Here is a 25,788-nt window from a genome sequence, read left to right as displayed (position 1 = left end):
CAGCTGTTAGTGGAGAGGGCAAACAGCCAACAAGGATAGATTTCTTGAGAGGTTCCCCTCAAGTCGAACGCTTCTTACCAAACCAGGCGTTACGACAAGAATCATTCGAAGTTCGTACCATAAACAATATCCCAAATTTTGTAGGAACGTTAATACATATCGGAAAAGCCCTTTTTTGTTAGTTTTTGCCATATTCTTTGTTATTTTTACAAATTAGTTAATACTTTTGCCGACTTCGATCTTATTTATTTGCCTAATTCGGTGTATTTTCCTGCCAAATTCGGTATCTCTTTTGTCAGATTTGGTATAATTTTCTACTGAAGTCGGTGCTGTTTTTTGGCATATACAATGTAACATTTTTTTGCCAATTTTAGTGTTTTTATTAATAACCACTGCTATTTCTCGCTAAATTTGGTGTTATTTACTGCTAGATTCGGTGTTATTTTTTGCCAGACTGCGAAATTCAGTTTTATTCCTTTGCCAAATTCTGAGTTATTCCTTCGCCAAATTTGCTGTTACCTTTTGGCTAAATTCGCTGTTTCTTGCCAAATTCGGTGTTATTTTTTGACTTTTCTGCTAAATTTGTTAGTATTTTTTCAATCTCGGTAGTATTTTTTCCCATGTTGAGTTTTTTTCGTGCCAAATTCGTTGCTATTTTTTGTGCTAACTTCGGAATTATTTTGGTGCCAAATTCGGTATCATTTCATTAACCAAATTCTGTGTTACTTTTTGCTAAACTCTGTGTTCCTTTATTACGAAATTCAGTGTTACTTTTTGCCAAGTTAGGTGGTTTTTTCCCCAAATTCAATGTTGTTTGTTTTCCTTATTCAGTGTATTTTTTTCTATTTTCGGGACTACATTTGTCGTCACGTGAAAGTTCATTACGCGGAAAATGAGCAGTCAGTTTAAGATTATACGAAAACTTCACCCTTGATGAGATTTGAAGTCAAAAGAGAAATTTTTTTCACATTTAAGAACTGTCAGTTACGAATATTACCAAATAGCTGTCCTAATATTTGTAAACAGCCGTCGTAAGATTTATAATATTTTTATATGTAATAACTACAAATTCCGCGATATTTCGTAAAAATTAGCCGCGCGGGGTAGCCGCACGGTCTCGGGCGTCATGTAATGGTCCGTGCGGTTGCCCCCATCGGAGGTTCGAGTCCTCCCTCGGGGATGGGTGTCGGTGTTGTCCATAGTTAGTTTAAGTTATATTAAGTAGTGTGTAAAGTTAGAGACCGATGACCTAAGAAGTTTGACCCCATAAGATCTTACCACAAATTTACAAAATTCTCGTAAAAATGACCAATATCGCATTTTTTTGCTGAGTAGTTGAGAGGATTCTTCCGGTCTCAGTCTGGCACCTGCCTTTCTTGCGCTTTGTTTTATGTGGACGTTCCACTTTATATCGTTCCTTACATGTATGCCTGTATATTTTATGGAAGTAACTGCTTACAATGATTGTTCTACAGTAGTGTAATCATGCAGTTATGGATCTTTCTGTCTATGTGTACGCAATATTTTACATTTGTTTACGCTGAGAGTCAATTGCCACTCCCCGTCCACACTTGTGGTGTTCCGAATGGCAGAATGGTCCTTTCGGAAAACTGCCACACAAGTTGGACGTGCTGCGTCAACTGTGCAACGATGCTGGTATCAGTAGTCACGTGAAAATTCGCACATCCGTTGACGAGATCCACGCAACACAGGCGCCCGCCCCGATGCTTCAAATGGCTCTTAGGACTATGGGACTACGGCCGAGCGGTTCTAGGCGCTTCAGTCCAGAACCGTGCGCCTGCTACGGTAGCAGGTCCGAATCCTGCCTCGGGTATGGATGTGTGTGATGTCCTTAGGTTAGTTAGGTTTAAGTAGTTCTAAGTCTAGGGCACTGATGACCTCAGATGTTAAGTCCCATAGTGCTTAGAGCCATTTGAACCATTTTTTTGTAATAATTTCACAAACTCCACATGCAATGCTGAAACAATAAATCTTAAGTGAATTGGAAACTTCTAAAAGGGTGTACTAATATTTTTCCGGCAGTGTATAATGATTGCCGTGCCGCCTCGGTTGTTTTGTGGCAACTGTTTAAGTTCTTCACTCGTCGTGACTTGGTGTTTACTTTCGCGACACCGGGAAGCCACGAAATCAGAAGCATCATCTCAACTGAAAATGTAATCATTCGAAAAAACTGTAATCAGTGGATATATCAAAGAATTAGTACGATTTCAATAGGTGTGACGACTACCGCTTCTGTCTTCGTGGTTTCTCGCTATCGCGGAAATAAACGCCAAGTCACGACAAGCGAGGAACATAAACATCTACTAATAAACAACTGAGGCGGCACAACAACAACAATATTTTGGTTCCTCCTCTTCGTCAGTACCTATTTTCAGTATTTACCCAATGACGACGGTCTACCAACGACAGCTGGAAGATTTTCACCCAGTAAAAGACAAAAAAATAAATACAGTAAAGCGCCTTCGCGAGCGGTACTTGTCGGCACTGTCCTATATCCTCCCACGTCTTAAATATTATTTATCTTTAGGTATCTTTCACTCATTTTTAACCTGTGGCTACACGTATAGTTAAGTATCGACAGTCATGCAGGGCAGCTAATTAAGCTAGCCTCAAAATACTATACTTGCCTCGGACAACTTTTCGTTGCTGTATCATTATTGTTCGCGCTATGGGCGAAGGTTGACGAATACCGACAAAAATGGATATCCCATCTGTTACGAAAACACAAATCAAGATTAGCGCTATATTTTTCGCAATATTCTCCGCAAGGTAAAACTTGCATTGGAAGACCTGCAAAACGACGGACGGACCAGGTATAGCTGCAACAGGCTGAGGGAAAGCCTAATGCATGACGGAAGAAGAGGTAGATTAGGTATTCAGTTGAATTTACGGCCTTTAGATTTGACTGATTTATCGTGTAACCGAAGTTTAACGTATTTCTTTTAGCACTCATGTGGATGACCTCACACTTTTCGTTATTTAGGGTCAATTGCCAATTTTCGCACCATTCAGATATTTTTTCTAAATCGTTTTGCAATTTGTTTCGATCTTCTGATGAGTTTATTAGTCGATAAACGACAACATCATTTGCAAACAACCTTCGACGGCTGCTCATATTGACTCCCAAATCGTTTACATAGATAAGGAACAGCAAAGGGCCTATAACAACACTACCTTGGGCAACGCCAGAAATACCTTCCGTTTTACTCGACGACTTTTCGTCAATTACTACGAACTGTGACGTATCTGACAGCAAATCATTAATCCAGTCTCAAAACCGAGACGATATTCCATCAACACGCAATTTCATTACAACCAGTTTGTGTGGTACAGAGTCAAAAGCCTTCCGGAAATCCAGAAATACGGAATCAATATCAAAGCCCTTGTCAACAGCACAGGCTGTTGCTGACCACGCTGAATACCCGCCGTTGGCGTTACGTTGACATCCAACCTTGGCTTCTGGGTGCATCGTGTTTTGCCGGCCGCAGTGGCCGAGCGGTTCAAGGCGCTACAGTCTGGAACCGCGCGACCGCTACGGTCGCAGGTTCGGATCCTGCCTCGGGCATGGATGTGTGTGATGTCCTTAGGTTAGTTAGGTTTAAGTAGTTCTAAGTTCTAGCGGAGTGATGACCTCAGCAGTTAAGTCCCACAGTGCTCAGAGCCTTTTATTAATTAAGTAATTAATTAATTAATTAATTAATTAATTAATTTATTTGCATCGCGTTTTTGCTCAGGCAGCGTATTTGCTCACAGCTTAGTGAGGAGAAAACCTATAAGGCATCGACATAAAGATGATGACAAGGGTGGTGAACCAACAAGTCTTTCGCAAATTATCACGTCCTGTTTTTCATCCATCCTTAATCACTAATAGGCTCAAGTCATACACCATAATGAATAATAATGCCAAACACCGGCTGAAGATTCCAGTTTTTTTATGTACTCGTCAAAAAACTGCCTTTTATCTTTTAAGATACATCCACAGGAATTCATCAGTGTTGTATTATACACACCATATGTAACTTAACACCTTCTAAATGTTTTCATAATTTCTTTTATGTGTTTTAAGCCTCACCAGCTGAAGAGCGAAAGTAAGTATTACCGCTGACGACCAGCTCCGCCTTTGTGGAAGCGAACTGAACGAAGAAACAACCAAGAAAGAAAAGTTCTATAATGAAATTACCTTCTCGCTCTGAAACTGAGTTTTCACTTAAGTAGGTCCAACGTCTTTAAAGTATATAGCTCAAACTGCCGCTCCTTTCGCGTCTGGAGTATGCACCATGTTCACGGCGGCATCGCGTGTCTGCACCGTAGCCGCGTGTTTCTGACACGTCTCTTCGGCGCCCATCGCTCCACCGAATATTCGCAGCGCAGTAATGCACTCGTTGCAACTTCCATAACTTTGGCCCTTCGTTCTTTGTTCCGTCAAACTACGTGACACCTCCCCCCCCCCCCCCCCCCCCCGCCCCCACCCCCACCTTACTCAGGCAACAGACTCAAGCCGTCTACTTCAAGGAACTATCGGAGGATCCTGTCGGTTCACATTCTTTTTTCTATTATTCCACTTCACAATTCTCATGCGCTCCTTAACGTGTATTCTTTGACAGACCTTATATTTTTTCCTGTATGTCAGATAATGATTTCATCGGCAAAAATATTACCAGAATTTTTTATTGTGTTTTTACAATCTCGGGTCACACTAATGGTGTCATGACCATTGTCGACTTTTAGAAAATCATCATATTTAAAAAGAAACAGTGCTAATAAAACAAAGCGAAATTGAATTAAAAATGTTAATCGTTGCCGATCTTGTGGGATGTTAGGGCAGATAAGTACAAAGACCAAAATATTATGAGTTTCTGCTCACAAAATACAGCCACGTTCCAATTAATGCAAAGTTATGAATATAAATACACACTACGATGACAAAAATCATGGGATACGTCCGAGTATCACGTCGGACCTCGCTCTGCCCGGCGAAATATAGCAACTCGACGTGCCATGGTCTCAACAAGTCGTTGTAATTCCCTTGCAGGAATATGCAGCCGTACTGCCTGTCTAGCATCCATAATTGTGAAAGAGCTTCCAATGCAGGATTTTGTCCACGAACTGACCTGTCGATTACGTCCCATAAATGTTCGATGGAATTCATCTCGAGCAAACTGCGTGAGCGGCTCATTCTGTCATATTCTCCAGAATGTTCTTCAAGCCAGTCTCGAACAGTTGTGTCTCGGCGACGAGAAATCGTTTGGGAAATAAAGTGCATGAATGACTGCAAATTGCCTCCAAGTAGCCGAACATAATCATTTCCTTTCAGTGATCGGTTCAGTTGGTCAAGAGGGCCTAGTCCACTCTATGTAAACACAGCCCACACCACTATGGAGCCGGCCGGGGCGGCCGAGCGGTTCTAGGCGCTACAGTCTGGAACCGCACGACCGCTACGGTCGCAGGTTCGAATCCTGCCTCGGGCATGGATGTGTGTGATGTCCTTAGGTTAGTTAGGTTTAAGTATTTCTAAGTTCTATGAGACTGATGACCTCAGAAGTTAAGTCCCATAGTGCTCAGAGCCATTTGAACCATTTGAACCACTATGGAGGCACCACCAGCTTCCTCACTGTCTTGTCGACAACCTGGGTCCAAGGCTTCGTGGATCTCCGCCACACTCGAACCCTACCATCAACTCTTACCACCTGAAATCGGGACTTGGCCACGGTTTTCCAGTCGTCTAGGGTCCAACCGATATGGTCAGGAGCCCAGGAGAGGCGCCGCAAGCGACGTGGTGCCGTTAGCAAGGGCACTCGCGTCGCTCGTCTGCTGACATAGCCCACGAACGCCAGATTTCGCCGCACTGTCCTAACAGATCCGTTCGTCGTACATCTCGCATTGCTGTCTGCGGTCATTCCACGCAGTGCTGCTTGTCTGTTAGCACTGACAGCTCAGCGCAAACGGCGCTGCTATCGGTCGTTCAGTGAAGGTCGTCGGCCACTGCGTTGTTCTTGGTCAGAGGCAATGCCTGAAATTTGGTGTTCTCGGCGCACTCTTGACCCTATGGATCACGGAATATTGAGTTTCTTAACGATTTCCGAAATGTAATGTCCCCTGCGTCTAGCTCCAAATACCATACCACGTTGAATTTTGTTAATTCCCGTCGTGCGACCACAAACACATCGGAGACATTTTGACATGAATCACGTAAGTACAAATGACAGCTCCGCGAATGCACTGTCATTTTATTCCTGTATATGTGCGTGTCGTTATCGCATGACTTCCGTCACCTCAATATCTACAGGGGTGATGAGAAAGAGTGTGAAAAGCGTTAAGCGGGCTTCAGGGTAGACTGCTTGGAGAAAAAATCCTTAAGGAAAAAATTCGATTCGTTTTGCCGTTTCCGAGTTAATAGCATTAAACAAATCAAGCGGTTGCGCGCGCAATTTCAATCGGCCCTCCAGAGGCGATGTCGCCATTCGTGTCCTTCGTTTGGTTTCCTAAAACCGAAGAAGAGAGCGACACAAAAATTGCACGTGATGTGGCAGTGAGGCTCGAAATCCAGCCAAAGTCAGAATAGTCTCGTCCATAATCATCTACGCCATGAGAGCATGTATCTGGCGAGGCACTTGAATTTCAGCGGGCAACGGCCTGATTGGCTTAGTTCAGTGTGCTACGTATCGAATTTTGTTCTCAACAATTATTTCTCAGCGCATCCTACCCTGCATTGTCCTTACAAGCTTTGCAAACTATTTCTCACCACCCTGCATATCCCTGCGACGTTTTCGTCGTGTAATTCTGTCATACGTTTCAAAATTTCAAAATTTTGTGACGTATACTATTTCAGTGTGGTTCATTCTTGGAAAACTCATTTAATACACACCGCCCTATGTTTTAGAGCGGTGAGCGTGCTCAAAATTTATAAGGGATAGACAAATGAAAATGGGGCAGTTGGAAAAAAAAAATAAGTAAACTATTTATTACTTCAAAATTCTTGCTAAAATGAATACACTGCAGTCCTACGTATGCCCACGGCAAGTGTCACACGGTTGGTCTTCTGTCGATGGTCTTCAGTCATGTTACACACAGATTTGATGTTTCTTGCGACAAAAAGTGGTTTTGACCAACCTTCGTGAAATTCATCACTGATGGAGGCACGGCCAAGACGTCATTCAGCAAACCTCTTGCAAACAGTCTTCCCTTGAGATGAACTATTGCCAAAAGCTGAGCGAAGAGATTCGAAGTATTGTTGTTGATTCAGGCAATAACGAAGGTCGTAAAAATTCAGCTAACGGAAACATTCATAAGACGCTCCCACTTTGCCACAACACTGTTTGTGTTTTGGTCATTTTGCAATTCGTTTTGCTCATCTGATGACTTTACAAGACGGTAAATGACAGCATCATCTGCAAACAATCTAAGACGGCTACTGCTATTGTCTCCTATGTCGTTAATATAGATCAGGAACAATAGAGGGCCTATAACACTTCCTTGGGGAACGCCGGATATTCTTTCTGTTTTACTGGATGACTTTCCTTCTATTACTACGAACTGTGACCTTTCTGACAGGAAATCACGAATCCAGTCCCACAACTGAGGCGATACTCCGTAGGCACGCAGTTTGGTTAGAAGACGCTTGTGAGGAACAGTATCGAAAGCCTTCTGGGAAGCTAAAAATATGGAATCAATTTGACATCCCCTGTCGATATCACTTATTACTTCATGCATATAAAGAGCTAGTTGTGTTTCACCAGAACGATATTTTCTGAAATCGTGCTGACTGTGTGTCAATAAATCGTTTTCTTCGAGGTACTTCATAATGTTCGAATACTGCATGTGTTCCAGAACCCTACTACAAATCGACGTTAGTGATATAGGCCTGTAATTCAGCGGATTACTCCTACTTCCCTTTTTGGGTATTGGTGTGACTTGAGCAATTTTCCAGTCTTTAGGTACGTATCCTTCTGTGAGCGAGTGGTTGTATATAATTGCTAAATATGGAGCTATTTTATCAGCGTACTCTGAGAGGAACCTGACTGGTATACAGTCTGGACCGGAGGCCATGCGTTTATTAAGTGATTTAAGCTGCTTCGTTACTCCGAGGATATCTACTTCTATGTTTCTCATCCAAGCAGTTGTTCTTGATTGGAATTCAGGAATATTTACTTCGTCTTCTTTGGTGAAGGAGTTTCGGAAAACAGTGTTTAATAACTCTGCTTTAGTGGCACAGTGACACTGTGACTTCACCGTTGTTATCGCACAATGAAGGTATTGATTGCGTGTTGCCACTGGTGTGCTTTCGTATGACCAGAATCTCTTTGGGTTTTCTACCAGATTTCGAGACAGAATTTAGTTGTGGAAATTATTAAAATCATCTCGCATTGAAGTACGCGCCATATTCGAACTTCTGTAAAACTATGCCAATCTTGGGGATTTTCCGTTCTTTTAAATTTGGCATGCTTTTTTCGTTGCTTCTGCAACAATGATCTGACCCGTTTTTTGTATCATGGGGGATCAGTACCATCACTTATTAATTTATGTGGTATATATCTGTCAATTGCTGTCGATTCTGTCTCTTTAAAAACATTCCACAACTTTTCTATACTTACATAATCAGATCGAAAGGAGTAAAGACTGTCTCTTAAAAAGGCGTTAAGAGCATTTTTATCAGCTTTTTAAACAGACATACTTCGCGTTTCTTTTTGATGGTTGTAGGTGTTACGGTATTCAGCCTAGAAGCAGCTACCTTGTGGTCGCTAATCCCTGTATTTGTCACAATACTCACTATTTGTACAGGATTATTTGTTGCTAAAAGGTCCAAGTATGCTTTCGCGACCATTTACGCTTCGAGTGGGCTCATGAACTAACTGTTGAAAATAATTTTCTGAGAAAGCATTCAGTACAATTTCGGACGACGTTTTATGCCTTCCGCCGGCTTTAAGCGTATAATTTTTCCAGCGTATCGAGGATAGATTGAAGTCACTACCGACTATAATTGTATGAGCGGGGTAGTTGTTTGACATGAGACCCAAGTTTTCTTTGAACTGTTCAGCAACTATATCTTCCGAGTCGGGCGGGGGGGGGGGGGGGGGGGCGGTCGACAAAACTATCCAATTAATAGTTTAGTCCGATTGCCAGGCATAACATCTACCCATACTATTTCACACGATGGTGTGGAACAGTTGGTGTTACCTGTAAGCAAGCTATGATGACCGTTGCATGGCAACAGGAACATGTAAAACAAAACAAAACACGTCACGAAGAGTGCGTTTTCTCCATGATTCCAACGTTCTGTTCTCGTATGTTTTCCAAGAGTAATGAGTTGGAAAGAATGAATTGTAACATGGAAACAAGTGTTTTCCAGACCCATGTTCATGTAATTTCTTCGTCTAGGTGTGAGGAATGTGTACTGCAATTCGTGCAGTACATTTTTGTTACAACCTGTATAAAGCGTAATTTTTGTTCGATATAGTTACTTAAAATAAAAAACATTTATAGCAAAATTGAAATTTTCAGTGCTTAATTCAAGTTTTACTCGAAAACTGTTGATTTGTAACGTGAAACAGAGGAATGTTTTACTAAAAATGCAAAAGTAAAGACGTCAGATTTATCGTACAGCGCTAGAAAAGCAATTTCCTCAAAAACAGGAGAAATTTTTAAAAAAGTGGAGTCAAATATAGCTTCAATACTTCGTCGAACTTATATAAAACGTATTTCCGTTATTGCTAAACAGCTTTCCTACTGATCAATAATAACAGAAATCTCTTGCCTCTGTTCATAATAAAGAATGCTCTATTGCGTACAAAATAAAACCAATATAAGTTAGTCCATAATACTTCAAATGGCTCTGAGCACTATGGGACTTAACATCTGAGGTCATCCGTCTCCTAGACTTAGAACTACTTAAACCTAACTAACCTAAGGACATCACACATATCCATGCCCGAGGCAGGATTCGAACCTCTGACCGAAGCAGCAGCACGATTCGGGACTGAAGCGCCTAGACCCGCTCGGCCACAGCGGTCGGCTGATGAGCGGTTCTAATTATGTGCAAAAACAAACAACCAAACAAATAAAAAACAAAGAGTAGTCGTTGGCTCCCAGTTCCTCTCTCATACGTTCATTTATGTTTTGTTTCCCTACCAACGCTACCAGTACTACCGGTAGTCCTAACATTTACTACGTCATTTATTTTGTGTATCAAAAACACTGAACCGTAGTTTTAGTAGACCGAAACTCTAATTACTAGTTATGTTTTACAATTGAAGCAATCACAGAATAAAACCAGTTTTTCACATTTTAAAAATTTTATTAACATTCAAAGTAAACAGGGTTTTCCATCAAACTATCGCGATTCTGAAAGTGTTCGGTCAGAGTAAAAGTGTGGGAATCCCTGGCGCAGGCTTGACCACAGGCAGCCTTTGTCGGCGCGTTCCTCCGGGGTCTAGGCCGGGTGCAGGCAGAGCGCAGCACTGCGACCTCCGGTGACGACAGCGGGGACGGCAGTGAGTCAGAGAGAAAGCCCGCCCTTGGCCCAGCTGCGGCCTGTCCAGGCGGCGGGAAGACAGCCACAGCCGCGGGCCGTGGTTGCCGGCATGTAGGCGGGAACACGATCCACCGGCATCAAAGCGCCGCGCCGCCATTAACTAGCAGAGTAACGATGTCGTAAAAAGTGATGGCCGGCATTATTTTACGGAGACTGCGCTTGTTATATAAGCGCGGATCTCTCTGCTCTCAGTAAGAAGGATGATAAAACATTTCTAGATTTCACGTTTATCCCAGTAACGATTTCCGAATTCAGCTTCTAAAAACCATACATACCGGATGATCAAAAAGTCAGTATAAATTTGAAAACTTAATAAACCACGGAATAATATAGATAGAGAGGTAAAAATTGACACACGTGCTTGGAATGACATGGGGTTTTATTAGAACAAAAAAAACTAAGTTCACAAAATGTTCGACAGATGGCGCTGCACAGCAAAACGTCAGTGACTGCGAATGACAATCGTGTATAAAAGGAGCTGTAATGAGAGAGAGAAACAGATGCGCCAGCAGTCGCAGCATGTTGACGTTACCTGAAAAGGCGCTTTTAGTGAAGCTGTATTATAAGAATGGGGAATGTGCTAGTTCAGCGTACGATCCTATCGCCATAGGAAGGGGATTCGAACGGGTAAAGGTCCGTTGACAAATGCAGCTGTGGCGAGAATGATTTCTAAGTTCGAAGCCACGGGTTGTTTAGACGATAGACCCCATAGTGGCCGACCGAGCACAAGGCGTAATGCTGCTGAGACAGTTCAGGAAGAAATGGAGACTGTAGCGGGTTTGTCTATGTACGGGGAAATCAGAGCTCGTGCAGTCGCACGTCGCACCGGCATTCCATACACTACTGTTTGGTTGGCAGTTAGGCGTACCCTCCGATGCTATACGTACAAAATCCATCGGCATCGTGAACTGTTACCTGGCGATTTAGTGAAGCGGAGGGCATATGCAGCGTGGGCGTTTCAAAAGATGGCGGAAGATGACGATTGGTTGAGTAACGTGTTGTGGACCAACGAAGCTCATTTCACGCTCCGAGGGTCTGTCAACGCCCACAACTGCAGAATTTGGGCTACCGAAAATCGTAGAACTGTCGTGGAAACTCCATTGCACGACGAGAAAGTCACGGTATAGGTTCGATTTACCACATCTACCGTTATCGGGCCTTTTTTCTTCGAGGAAATGCGTGATTCTGGTTTCGTAACTGCTACTGTGACGGGTGAGAGGTACGCCGATATGTTACAGAATCGCATCATCCCCAGCCTGGCTGATAAACACCTGCTGGAACGTACGATGTTTATGTAGGATGGCGCTCCACCCCATATTGCTAGGCGCGTGAAAGATCTCTTGCGCGCGTCGTTTGGTGATGATAGTGTGTTCAGCCGCCACTTTCGTCATGCTTGGCCTCCCAGGTCCCCAGACCTCAGTCCGTGCGATTATTGGCTTTGGGGTTACCTGAAGTCGCAAGTGTATCGTGACCTACTGACATCTCTAGGGATGCTGAAAGACAACATCCGACGCCAATGCCTCACCATAACTCCGGATGTGCTTTACAGTGCTGTTCGCAACATTATTCCCCGACTACAGCTATTGTTGAGGGATGATGGTGGACATATTGAGCATTTCCTGTAAAGAACATCATCTTTCCAGAATGAGATTTTCACTTTGTAGCGGAGTGTGCGCTGATATGAAACTTCCTGGCAGATCAAAACTGTGTGCCCGACCGAGACTTGAACTCGGGACCTTTGCATTTCGCGGGCAAGTGCTCTACCATCTGAGCTACCGAAGCACGACTCACGCCCGGTCCTCACAGCTTTACTTCTGCCAGTATCTCGTCTCCTACCTTCCAAATTTTACAGAAGCTCTCCTGCGAACCTTACAGAACTAGCACTCCTGAAAGAAAGGATACTGCGGAGACATGGCTTAGCCACAGCCTGGGGGATGTCCCGAGTTCGAGTCTCGGTCGGGCACACAGTTTTGATCTGCCAGGAAGTTTCATATCAGCGCACACTCCGCTTCAGAGTGAAAATCTCATTCTGGAAACATCCCCCAGGCTGTGGCTAACCCATGTCTCCGCAGTATCCTTTCTTTCAGGAGTGCTAGTTCTGTAAGGTTCGCAGGAGAGCTTCTGTAAAGTTTGGAAGGTAGGAGACGAGATACTGGCAGAAGTAAAGCTGTGAGGACTGGGAGTGAGTCGCGCTTCGGTAGCTCAGATGGTAGAGCACTTGCCCGCGAAATGCAAAGGTCCCGAGTTCGAGTCTCGGTCGGCATACAGTTTTGATCTGCCAGGAAGTTTCTTTAACATCATCTTTGCTTTGTCTTACTTTTTTATGCTAATTATTGCTATTCTGATCAGATGAAGCGCCATCTGTCGGACATTTTTTGAACTTTTGTATTTTTTGGTTCTAATAAAACCCCATGTCATTCCAAGCATGTGTGTCAATTTGTACCTCTCTATCTACATTATTCCGTGATTTATTCAGTTTTCAAATTTATACTGACTTTTTGATCACCCGGTATTATAAAAACAGATGTATGTATCTATATATGAATATATGTTCCACATCTTCTCCTACAAAACTAGACCGATCTCACCCAAACCTGATACATTACTGCCTGGAAAGAATCGCTGTGAGGATAAGAACCACCTACCTAAAACAGGGTGTCGGGGGTGAAAAAGCAGTGTAAGCCATAACGCGCGACTGCCCATACTTTATTCATCCATTATTTGTGAATGAGAGCACTTAGTGACTTGCCACAAACTTTACTCGTACCTTCAAAGCCTTAGAAAACTTATTATTGCTGACAACTCCAAAAAATGATGAGTGGAACAAAGTTGATCGAATACTACTATTCCTCCGTTCATGTAGTAAAACTGCCGCGTGAAGCATGAGGTTTCAATTTCATACTCCTTTGTTACTAACTGTACTCGCAACATATTTTCCAGAAAGTATTCTCATATACCACTGAATGCACTAGCAAAGTTATATCATTGTACGACTCATAATTCAGGAGATACGACGTCATCAACACTGAGATCCGTGAAAAACTGATGCATAATGCAAGATGTTTAAATCTTTTACTTCTTTGGTAGTAACTTCTTTGCTACTAACACATTTAGCATACAGCAGCCATGTACACGTACCTGCAAAATTATATTTTACGACACATATTTTAGGACATATGACGTGAACTACTAAGATGCGTGAAAAACTGCCGCATCATCCATGACGTTATAATTTGTTACTTCTTTACTACTAAATCTATTCACAACAAATTTCGCAGACAGTAGCCACGAACACCACTGAATGTGCCTGTAAAATTATATCGTTGTATGAAACACACATACATCAAAAAATGTTTTGCATCACCCTTGTTCCCAGAACTCCTGAAGATAGACTTTGACTGTGGATATTGTATCACAGACACAGTCCCTTTGACTGTTCACAGATGTCACTAAACCCGCCCAAAGATGTAAACAGTTACACATGAGCAGCGCCTATTAAACGGAGGGGGTCCGACAGCCGATCAGTTCCAGTCATTCCACCAGGAAGGAGGTACAGGGCTCTTGTTGTCTGTAGTTAAACCATGCCTAGACGGTCAATACCGCGGTTAGATCGCGCCCGCAATGTTACTTTGTGACAGGAAGGGCTCTCAACAAGGGGTGTCCAGGCGTCTCGGAGTGAACCAGAGCGATATTGTTCGGACATGGAGGAGATACAGAGAGACAGGAACTGTCGATGACATGCGTCGCTCAGGCCGCCCAAGGGCTACTATTACAGTGGATGACCACGACTTACGGATTATGTCTCGGAGGAACCTTGACAGCAAAGCCACCATGTTGAATAATGCTTTTCGTGCAGCCACAGGAAGTCGTGTTAAGATTCAAACTGTGCGCAGTAGGCTGCATGATGGGCAACTTTACTCCCGACGTCCATGGCGACGTCCATCTTTGCAACCGCGACACCGTGCAGCGCCATACAGAAGGGACCAACAGCATGCCGAATGGACCGCTCAGGATTGGCATCACGTTCTCTGCACCGATCAGTGTCGCATATGCCTTCAACCAAGCAATCGTCGGAGACGTGTTTGGACGCAAACCTGTCAGGCTGAACGCCCTAGACACACTGTCCAACGAGTGCAGCAAGGTGAGGTTCCCTAGTGTTTCACGGTGGCATTGTGTGGGGCCGACGTACGCCGCTGGTGGTCATGGAGGCACCGAAACGGCTGTGCGATACGTGAATGCTATCCTCCGACCGATAGTGCAACCTTATCGGCAGCATATTGGCGAGGCATTCGTCTTCATGGACGACGATTTGCGCCCCCATCGTGCACATCTTGTGAATGACTTCCTTCAGGATAACGACAGCTGGACTAGAGTGTCCAGCATGTTCTCCAGACATGAATCCCATCGAACGTGCCTGGGATAGAGAGAAAAGGGCTGTTGAAGGACGACGTGACCCACCAACCACTCTGAGGGATCTACGCCGAATCGACGTTGAGGAATGGGACAATCTTGACCAACAGTGCTTTGATGAATTTGTGGATAGTATGCACCAATGCAAGAAGACGTGCTACAGGGTATTAGAGGAACCAGTGTGCATAGCAATGTGGACCACCACATTGTGGTCTCGCTGTATGATGGTACAACATGGAATGTGTGGATTTCATGAGCAATAAAAGGGGCGGAAATGATGTTTATGTTGAATTCTATTCCAATTTTCTGTACAGCTTCCGAAGCTCTTGGAACCGAGAAGATGCAAAACTTTTTTTGATGTGTGTAGTTCAGGAGATATGGCGTTATAAACATGAGATTCGTGAAAATAAAACTGCAGGGCGAAATTCACTAGAATTACCTGCGAAATAAGTATACAAACACGTGAGAAATATATTAAATATATGTAAATACATTTGGAATGTGCGTAAGCGGCGAAAGCCACGGGTAAAACGCCCATCCTAAACCCCTGGAACGATTTTAACCGAACTTACTATAGATATTAATTACGATCTGGAAAGAAATTCTGTGGGGGTAAGAAACACCAACTTCCTATTGGGATGGCGGGTGATATCGTGGAAAGAGAAGGGGGGGGGAGGAAATGGACAGACAAAGTAGGGGAAGGAGGGATGGACAGGGAGAGGGGAGGAGGAGCGTACAGAGTGAGGGGAGGGGCAAACGGACGGACAGAGGGGAGAGGAGGACATGAACAGAGAAAGATGGAGGAAGAGAGGGGGAAGAAGAGATGGGCAGGGAGAGGAGAAGGTGGAAATGGACACAGAAAGGGAAGAGGAAGAGATGTCCAGCGAGAGGAGGAAGGAGGAGAAGGATAATAGAAGACTGGAATAAATACGTAACCGGGTAAGCGTGGTATTCAGCTAGTGCGAAGAATAAAATAGGATTTTCTCTCAAAGAATTTTCAACGGGTAAAGCCCAGTGATTCCGCCAGAGACGGAAAAGAATTGTGGAAATCATGTGGGAGGAATGTGTATTGTGTTGAAAAGTTGTTATAGGATGAGCATCAACAAATGTAAAACAAGGGTAATGGAGTGTAGTCGAAATAACTCAGATGGTACTGGAGGAAACTAAATTAGGAAATCAAACGCTGAAGTAGTAGATGGTTTTGATATTGCGTGGCAAAATAAGTGATGGCCACAGAAGTAAAGAGGATTTAAAATTTCGACTGGTAAAGTAAGAAAATGTGTAAAGTTTTCGTTTCTGAAGGTACGAAGGAACTTCAAAAAGTAAATTTCTAAGTTAAGCAAGTATTGACCTATTTGAGAAATATAGAGGGGACGCCATTAAACATTTTCCCGTTATTTCTGGACTGACTATATGAGATTTCTTTTTATGACCCTGTGTATTTCCACTGTGAAAAAATAGCATTTCAGCCAATATGTATTCGAGGTGGAAGTTTTTAGGGAATCACGGGGTGTGAGTGAAGTGCAACCTATTTGCGTCACTAGAGAATGAAAATGATTGTGTGTGAAGGCAAATTCCATGCAGCTTTTGCACGCAGCGCTGATGTTACCTACGTGCAGACCGGGGGTACATGGGCAGCGCACAGGATGCTGTTTCCGTGTGACGTCATTGACCGGAAAGCCGACCGATGCGCCGCCTAATGATGCGACGTGTCCCGTAGCGAGCACTGCTGCCTGCTCCTGATGTTGCAGCTGACGTTGGGGCCGAAACGCTCCGGGCCGTTCGTTTGTTGTCGGACGGATTGTGTGCCTCCATGCGGCAGTACGTCCAGACCGGCTCCCTACTAGCTGGAATCAAACGGCTGGAATTTTGTCGTTCTGCCTTACAGCAAAGCAGTGCAGATACATCTTCCTTTCTCTTATACGTAGCAAGGTACATAGACACACTGCCGTCACGTTAACGTTTTCCGTTTTCTCTCTCCTGATTTTTTTTTCTTTTCTTTGTTTTTGAAGTATTACGTCATTAGTTATAAGTTAAAGGTGGGTTAATATGTAGTTTTATAGTAAAAAAAATTTTCAAATGGCTCTGAGCGCTATGGGACTTAACTTCTGAGGTCATCAGTCCCCTAGAACTTAGAACTACTTAAACCTAACTAACCTAAGGACACCACACACATCCATGCCCGAGGCAGGATTCGAACCTGCGACCGCAGCGGTCGCGCAGTTCCAGACTGTAGCGCCTAGAACCACTCGGCCACACCGTCCGGCTATAGTAAAAAATCTAAATAAATATTTTCACATTTTTCGATAAAAATGGCGGAAAATTTGTTACAAACAAATATTCACACATATTATAAAAATGTATGTGTGTGTGTATGTATGTGTGTGTGTGTGTGTGTGTGTGTGTGTGTGTGTGTTTCACATGTCCTCCTAAGCCTCTGGACCGATTTGAACCAAATTTGGAGTAATAACCACTTAGCCGGCCACTGTGACCGAGCGGTTCTAGACGCTTCAGTCAGGAACCGCGTTGCTACTACGGTCGCAGGTTCGAATCCTGCATCGGGCATGGATTTTTGTGATGTCCTTAGGTTAGTTAGGTTTAAGTAGTTCTAAGTCTAGGGAACTGATGATCTCAGATGTTAAGTCCCATAGTGCTTAGAGCCATTTGAACCACTTTTTTAATAACCACTTACCTATCATAGTTCAGGATACATGACGTCAGAAACAATGAAATGCGTGAAACACTGCCACATCATGCATGACGTTTAAATTTATTACTTCTGTGCTACTAACTCTAGACCCAATAAATTTCGCAGACAGTATCCAAGTATGCCGTTAAATGCACGTACAAAATTATACCGCCCTGCCACACGAAGTCCAGGACATATGACGTGATAAACAATGCGATGCGTGAGAAACTCCCGCATTGTGCATGACGTTTCGATTTATTAATTCCTTACTACCAATTCTATTTGCAGTCAGTATCCACATATGCCGCTGAAAGTACATGCAAAATTATATCTTTGTATGACACACAGATCAGGAGATATGTCATAAACACGTCATAAACTGCCGCGTCATGAATGACGTTTAAATTTATTACTTCTTTGCTACTAACTCTATTCGCAACATATTTCGTAGAGAGTAGCCACACACGCCGCTGACTGTACCTAAACAAATATAGCGTTGTACGACACGTAGTTAAAGAGATATGGCGTCACAAACACTGAGATGCGTGAAAGAATGCCGCATCAAGCATGGCATTTTAATACCTTTATTCTTTACTACTAAGACAATCCTACAATCGGCCCCACTTAAAGAAATCCCTGGCACCTGGCAGCACTTATGACAGCTTTCAAATGAAAAGCACAAACGGCTTTAGGCGAAAACGAAACCCGTCTAGAGACCTATGAAGAGACGATCCCATAGAGACGATTACAAAGTTACTTTGGACACACGCGAAAAAGCTGTACTTATACATTCCTACATTACGGACTGTGCAACTGTTCATAATTTCAAAGATGTTTTCACGAATACATGGAAGTGAAATTGTTTCAATATTACAGTAGAAACACAGTTCACTTTCTTCGTTTCTCATAGAAAATAGGCAGAATGAGTACTCGGGCAAGCTGGGTTTGTTAGCTAGTACCTTATATAGTTTGAAATATATCATAATCAATTGTGGCGTTGAAATAACAGTGGGCCCAACATATTCTCAACATTCTTCTCTGGATGTACGAAGTAAATAACGTTTAGTTTCGAGATTGAATATTTTACCGTTGATTCTCTGCATACTTCTGTGGATTCACAATGTGAAATGCTTTCAGTTGAGCGTGCAAACAAATCACTCAATGTAGTTTTATGGGAAAGGTGCCCTAAAACAAGATTGTGTATATATTATTGTGTTGGGGGCAGTTTCCGCTTTCAGTGCTGGTCATATACCTTGCAAATTAGTGTGGAAGCAGAATTTTATATTATGTTATTTTACGCTATGAGTGTCGTGACCAGACGAAACTACAGTCGCCATTCACAACTGAGGGTTCTTTGACTTCTCAGGGAGAATGTTCTCAAACTAGAACACATGAAATATTAGCTCACTTTATTACATAAATGAATAAAAGGTTTACTGACCTTTGGCACAGTTCTTTGCCAATTGACTGCTTGATAATTTAGAACTGTCATTGATTATGAAAGCACCACTTAATGCACAAATCAACAAGCTTTTCTCGTGCGAAAAAACTTATGATGCAACATTTACGAAAGCACATCTCATCAGAAACTTAAGCTGTCACTGTCCTACACGATGATGCTGACTGCTTCAGCTGAGGTAAAAAATAAATAAATAAAAAGAAAATTGGGCAGAGTTCTTGCATGCTCGAAACTTAATTGACCTCAGCGCGAGGGCGCCGCTACGCTGAGAGAGGAGTGCTCCCCATTGGTTGCTGCGGATTGCAGCGAGCTGTCGCTAATGTCTGTGGCGTGGTTACATGTTGCCGACTTTGGTTTGGCAGCGCGACCTCTGGACGATGCCACAATGAGAATAAAGGAAATTGTGAATATAACTGTGTGGAGAGCAGGGAAAGAAGTAGAAGGGACGAGAAAAAGGATAAGCAGTAAAGAACTGTGTATATGGCACGTTTCAGAATTTATGATAAAAATGTGAATTTTGTCTCCTCTTCTTTAAATGTTTTTACCCACAACTTACGTTTTCTCTTATGTATCGTAACTTTCCTCAAATCACACTCATCGGGATTGAATGAAACTTTGAGATTAACTTCTTATCACTCCTGGCATTATTCAACAAACCAGTTTTTCAATATTTTATACCACTAAAGACACAAAAAAATTTAAAGCTGAAATTTACAATTTTTAAAATTGTTTCTAAAATCATAAATAAATTCCAATAGAGTTTGTCCTAGGTATTTTTCCAAATCACAAGTTTCACCCTTCTTCTATTAATACTTTGTCGGAAATGGTACCTTCAGTAATACAACTACAGCAGTGAGACCGGTAAACTTGTAGGGACTGTAAGTAGGTAACTTTGCAATATTTTCCACTGAATTATTATTATTGCGGGTAGTATTACGTTTATAATACTTCAGCAAAATATTAAAGGAAATGGTAAGAAAGTTTACGGGAAATTGAATTTTAAGTATTCCGAATAATTACATTCATAATTAAGTTAACGTCACTTAAATTAAAAAGAAAACTATAAAATTCCAACTGCCCTAAATACTGTTTACAAAACATATCAAAAAAAAATAATAAATGAGAAGCTTTAATATATTTCACACAAATGAACTTGATCGTTGGGATGGTTTGGTACGAGTATATGCTATTCGAGATTGAGCGGTGTCTCTAATAACCTCATCGTCGACAAGACATTGACCTTAATCTTCCTTCCTTCTCTACTTAGTGGCCTCCTTCTTGATTGAAGGGCTGTAGTGAATGTCACAGTAGGTAGTTCAGTTAAAGGGGAAGGGGTCATCAAAGAAGCTGGAAGTGTGTTCCTCGAACCACTCCGTCACAGTCCTGGCCTTGTGAGATGGGGCATTACCTTGTTGAAAAATGCCACTGCCGTCGGGAAACATGTTCGTTCTAAAGGGGTGTATGTGTTGTGCCATCCAGTGTACGATACACCTTGGCCGTCACGGTGCCTTGCACGAGCTCCATTCAACCCACGAATGCCCATGTCAACGGTTTCCAGTGCACAATGGAGCCGCCGCCAGCTTGTCTCAGTACCGACGTACAGGTGTCGAGGGGCTGTTCCGCTGGAAGGCGACAGATTCGCGCCCTGCTATTGGGATGAAGAAGGTATCGGGATTCATACAGCCATGCAAGACTCTGCCACTGTTGCACTGCCCAGTGCTGAACATTCCAGGCGAAGTCGTCAGTGTCGTGCTGGTCATTTTCGGTCCTTTTTAACTGTATAGTTCGGTCGTATACTTATAATGTTCTTTTGGTATAAAATCGAGGCTACAATAAGAGCATAAGTTCAGTTTGGACTTTGTAACAGCATTCCGTTATGTGCGTAAATTAAGAAACCGTAAGAGGTCTGTTGCAAAATGTGAAACGCCACTGCAGGAGAAAACGGACTATACCGTAGACAATAACATATTTAATACTGTTCGTCATTGGTATGTCCCTCTACATGTAGTTCCAATACACAAGACTTCCCTAACTCCTAAAGTGTCTTTGTTTTTGTTTCAGGAGGAGAAACAAATGAGCCAGTCTTTAGGCTGAATCTTCCAGCAGGATTCAGGTAAGAGACAAAAAGTTCACTTCTCTGCACTTTCTTAGCCTGATTATATCCAGTTCCAAAGAACAAAACGGAAATAACCTGCAGTCATGAGTTATTTCTTTCTTGAGAAATGAAAGATCGGCTATTCACGGCAGCGATTGCAATTATGTTTGAACAGATTTGACAAGTTCACAGAGCGAACCGAAACTTGGTACTGCGTCCGCACAACAACGTGGCCATGGTACTTTTATTCACATTTCATGAATGTACAAGGAGAGAGTATTTTCATTTTACGAATACTCCCTTCTTGCCTTGTAAACCATCATGAACCTGCTGAGAACGTGTGGCAAGATCTGAAATCACATGGGAGCAAATGTGCGCACTGCATTTTTTGATACGCACTATGAATAACATTCCCTTGTCCTTACTGTCCATTCGCAGATCTATGAATGATAATTAGAGAGTGATTAACATAGTAGTAGCAAAGAGTAAGGCATTAATGCATTATTAAACTCTGTGGAACAATGTTGGCGCAACATCGTTTTAGTAGGTCACTAGCCAGTTCACTGGAAAATATAAGAATTGTGATATGGAGCAAGAACCTCTACCTGTTGACTTGTAAACATATATATACGAGGCTTTCCGGCGAGTCTTTGTATACAAAACGGGTGCACGTGATGATATGATGGAGTTATGTCACTTTCTTTACCATTGTTCTCAGCGTCATTGCATAATAGAAAGATAAGGAGATGAAGTCACATCGTACAGTATAATCGGTGTGTAAATCAAATGAGAATGTATAACAGCAAGTACGCGTTAAGTTCAAACGAAAGTACAGGGAACGGTTGTTTTTGTCTACGTATCAACCTAAAAGTCCAAGCACAGATTTGAATCTTCCTCGAACTTACTCCATGACTGCAGACGATGAAGACGGATTTCATTTTACCCAAAAGCGAGATATTTTACCGCTGACAGCCGACACCTTGCCCTTGTGCGATGGAATGAAACTGCAATGAAAAAAAAAGTGATTTTTGTCTCAAACTGAGACGTCTACCTCAGGATTTTTATAGACACTCCGGAAGCCAGCTTACGGTGCGTGGCGGAGAGTACCCTGTACCACTAGTAGTCATTTCCCTTTCGTGCTCCACTCGCAAACAGAGCCAGGAAAAAATGTCTCTCTATATGCCTCCGTATGAGCCCTGATTTCTCGTATATTATCTCCATCGTCCTTACGTGTGATCTATGCTTGCGGCGGTAGAATTGTTCGGCAGTCAACTTCAAATTCCGGTTCTCTACATTACCTCTACAGAGTTTCTTAAAAAGAACGTCGCTTTCTCTCCAGCGATTCTCATTTGATTTCCCGAAGCATATACGTAGCACTTACGTTTTGTTCGAATCTAGCGGTAACAAATCCAGCAGCCCGCCTCTGAATTGCTTCGATGTCTTCCTTCAATCCCACCAGGTACGGATCGCAAACGCTCGAGCAGTACTGAAGAATAGGTCGTACCAGCGCCCTATATGCGGTCTCCTTTACAGATGAACCACTCTTTCCTAAAATTCTCGCAATAAAGCGAAGGCGACCAATCTCCTTCCCTACCGCAGTTCTCATACGCTCGTTCCGTTTCAGATCGCTTTGCAGCGTTACGCCCAGATATTTAAACGACCTGACTGTGTCAAGCAGGACACTAGTAATACTGTAACCGAATATTGCAGCTTTGTTCCTTCTACTTATCCACATCAACTTACATTTTTCCAGATTAAGAGCTAGCTGCCATTCAGCACACCAGCTCGAAATTTTGCCCTTCTCCTTTGTCTCTGAAAGATACTGTTAAGATCACGAAAGAAACGGTGTATATGCCACGAAATCATTCAGTGCTGTTTATTCACGCTTTAACACTTCTTATAATGATATCTGGCATCTTACATGATCCCATTCTTGTTCTGACTAGCCTAATCTACAACCGTTGCACCACTTGTGGCACATCCTGTCTGTTGTTAGTCTGTGAAGTGCCACTCACTGAGACACAGGGACAACGGTGATCAAGTTATAACAAGTTCATTGACAACGGAATGCGTCTGCTTAGACGGTAAGAACAAAAGACACCAAATACAAAGCCCACTAGCTACTGGTACAGAGTCTTGACAGAGCTGCTATATGAAGCCGCTTGACTGTTTCTAGTGTGTAGTAAGACCACTAGGAGTTTCGTAGGAAAATACACTTGGAAGGAAATAATTCATGTCCGAGAATGCCGTCTTGATTAGCCCCAAAACAGGCACGGAAAAGTCTGTCATTAACATTGTGTAAGTCCACAGAGGAAACAACGATGAAAGCTGAAGGCAGTGGCGTCGGTCCTTACGATGGGCTTCAGGAGCGTTTTGAGATGATGATATGAGTAGCACCCGCGTGGAGGTCAGGAGAGGCTTTGAAAACCGGAAGAACCGGCTGCTGTAGTCCCTGTAACGGCCTTTATAGCTGCCGGCGGCAAAATACCCGTTAAACCATTTTCTTGCCACGTGCTGTGCGGACGCGAATGGATGCCTCGGAAGTAGAGACCTCTGCCAGCGCTCGTACCGCCGGCTTTTGTCCAGTCGAGACAGCGACGCGGAGAGCTAGCGATCCTCAGGCTTGCAGGGGCAATGTAGACTGCCCGCGTGCCGGGAGTGCCCGAGGGGTTGCAGCTACCCTTTGCGTAAATCTCCGATACAACAATCTGGAGTTAATTTTTCAATATTTTCATTTCCACACAACTACTACACCAAACACATTCTGTAATTCACTAAATTTAAATTCTTCCTCTGCATTCAACGCTTTATATTTAATGTAAAACACATTTTCAATTTAATACGAGGACTGTCCAGAAAGTAAGTTACGATTGATCGGGAAATGGAAACGACTATGAAAATCGGATAAAGCTTTGCAAAGATGTGTTGGGCAGTGTCTAGTATGACTCTAGGTACAATTATGGCGCTCTTTTCATTCCTGAGCTCTTAGTGAGCGCGTTAAGATGTTATACAAAATAGTGTCTCCCGCCAAGTACGAGGGCCTGGTGAGAATTTTCCCCTGAAGCTATGCAATCAACATTACATAACTGTCGTGCGGTTTCTTCTTCAAGACAATTCTCAGCCTCACTCTGCAGGGGCAATGAAGATGTTTCTGCATCGTTTCAATTGGAAATGTTTGGTTACCCACAATACAGCCCGTAATTGTCTCCCACTGAGTTTCATCTCTGCTCAAACGAACCGCTGGCTATGAAGACAACATTTTGGCACAGACAACGAGCTTTAGACCAGCGTAGAGAATTGGCGGGAAGCACTGGCGGCTGCCTTCTATGATGAGGGTATTGGGAAAGTTGGTACAACGCTACGACGAATGTCTGAGTCAGAACGGCGACTACGTAGAGAAGTAGCTGAAAGGTGTAGCTAACTGTTGCAAATGAAACATTTCTGATTTTCATTGTGATTTTCATTTCGCGATCAATCGTAACTTACTTTCTGGACAGCCCTCGTATAACGGTAACACGCTCCTACTTGTCCTGAAATGACATACGTTTCTACACTACTGGCCATTAAAATTGCTACACCACGAAGATGACGTACTACAGACGCGAAATTTAATCGACAGGAAGAAGATGTTGTGATATGCAAATGATTAGCTTTTCGGAGCATTCACACAAGGTTGGAGCCGGTGGCGACACCTACAACGTGCTGAGATGAGAAAAGTTTCCAACCGATTTCTCATACACAAACAGCAGTGGACCAGCGTTGCCTGGTGAAACGGCGTTGTGATGCCCCGTGTAAGGAGGAGAAATGCGTACCATCACGTTTCCGACTTTGATAAAGGTCTAATTGTAGCCTATCGCGATTCCGGTTTATCGTATCGCGACATTGCTGCTCGCGTTGGTCGAGATCTAATGACTGTTAGCAGAATATGGAATCGGTGGGTTCAGGAGGGTAATACGGAACGCCGTGCTGGATCCCAACGGCCTCATATCACTAGCAGTCGAGATGACAGGCATCTTATCCGCGTGGCTGTAACGGATCGTGCAGCCACGTCTCGATCCCTGAGTCAACAGATGGAGACGTTTGCAAGACAACAACCATCTGCACGAATAGTTCGACGACGTTAGCAGCAGCATGCACTATCAGCTCGGAGACCGTGGCTGCGGTTACCCTTGACGCTGCATCACAGATAGGAGCGCCTGCGATGGTGTACTCAACGACGAACCTGGGTGCACGAATGGCAAAACGTCATTTTTTCGGATGAATCCAGGTTCTGTTTACAGCATCATGACGGTTGCGTCCGTGTTTGGCGACATCGCGGTGAACGCACATTGGAAGCGTGTATTCGTTATCGCCATACTCGCGTATCACCCCGCGTGATGGTATGGGGTGCCATTGGTTACACGTCTCGGTCACCTCTTGTTCGCATTGACGGCACTTTGAACAGTGGACGTTACATTTCAGATGTGTTACGACCCGTGGCTCTACCCTTCATTCGATCCCTGCGAAACCCTACATTTCAGCAGGATAATGCACGACCGCATGTTGCCCTTTCTGGATACAGGAAATGTACGACTGCTGCCCTGGCC

At 43.3% G+C, this 25,788-nt stretch overlaps 1 protein-coding gene across 1 annotated transcript in view; it reads left to right on the top strand.

The window, feature by feature from the left end:
* LOC126416316 (uncharacterized) overlaps positions 1–25,788 on the top strand; it is a 538,073-nt gene that overhangs the window by 371,224 nt on the left and 141,061 nt on the right. Inside the window, exon 2 of the mRNA XM_050083978.1 lies at positions 21,169–21,220. Coding sequence (XP_049939935.1) covers positions 21,169–21,220 — 52 coding nt within the window. The remainder of the gene's footprint in view (positions 1–21,168; positions 21,221–25,788) is intronic.

The sequence above is a fragment of the Schistocerca serialis genome, chromosome 8 (assembly GCF_023864345.2).
Source record: "Schistocerca serialis cubense isolate TAMUIC-IGC-003099 chromosome 8, iqSchSeri2.2, whole genome shotgun sequence".
Lineage (NCBI taxonomy): Eukaryota > Metazoa > Arthropoda > Insecta > Orthoptera > Acrididae > Schistocerca > Schistocerca serialis.
The sequence above is the reverse complement of the archived record's forward strand: the minus strand, read 5'-3'. Positions and strand labels throughout refer to the sequence as shown.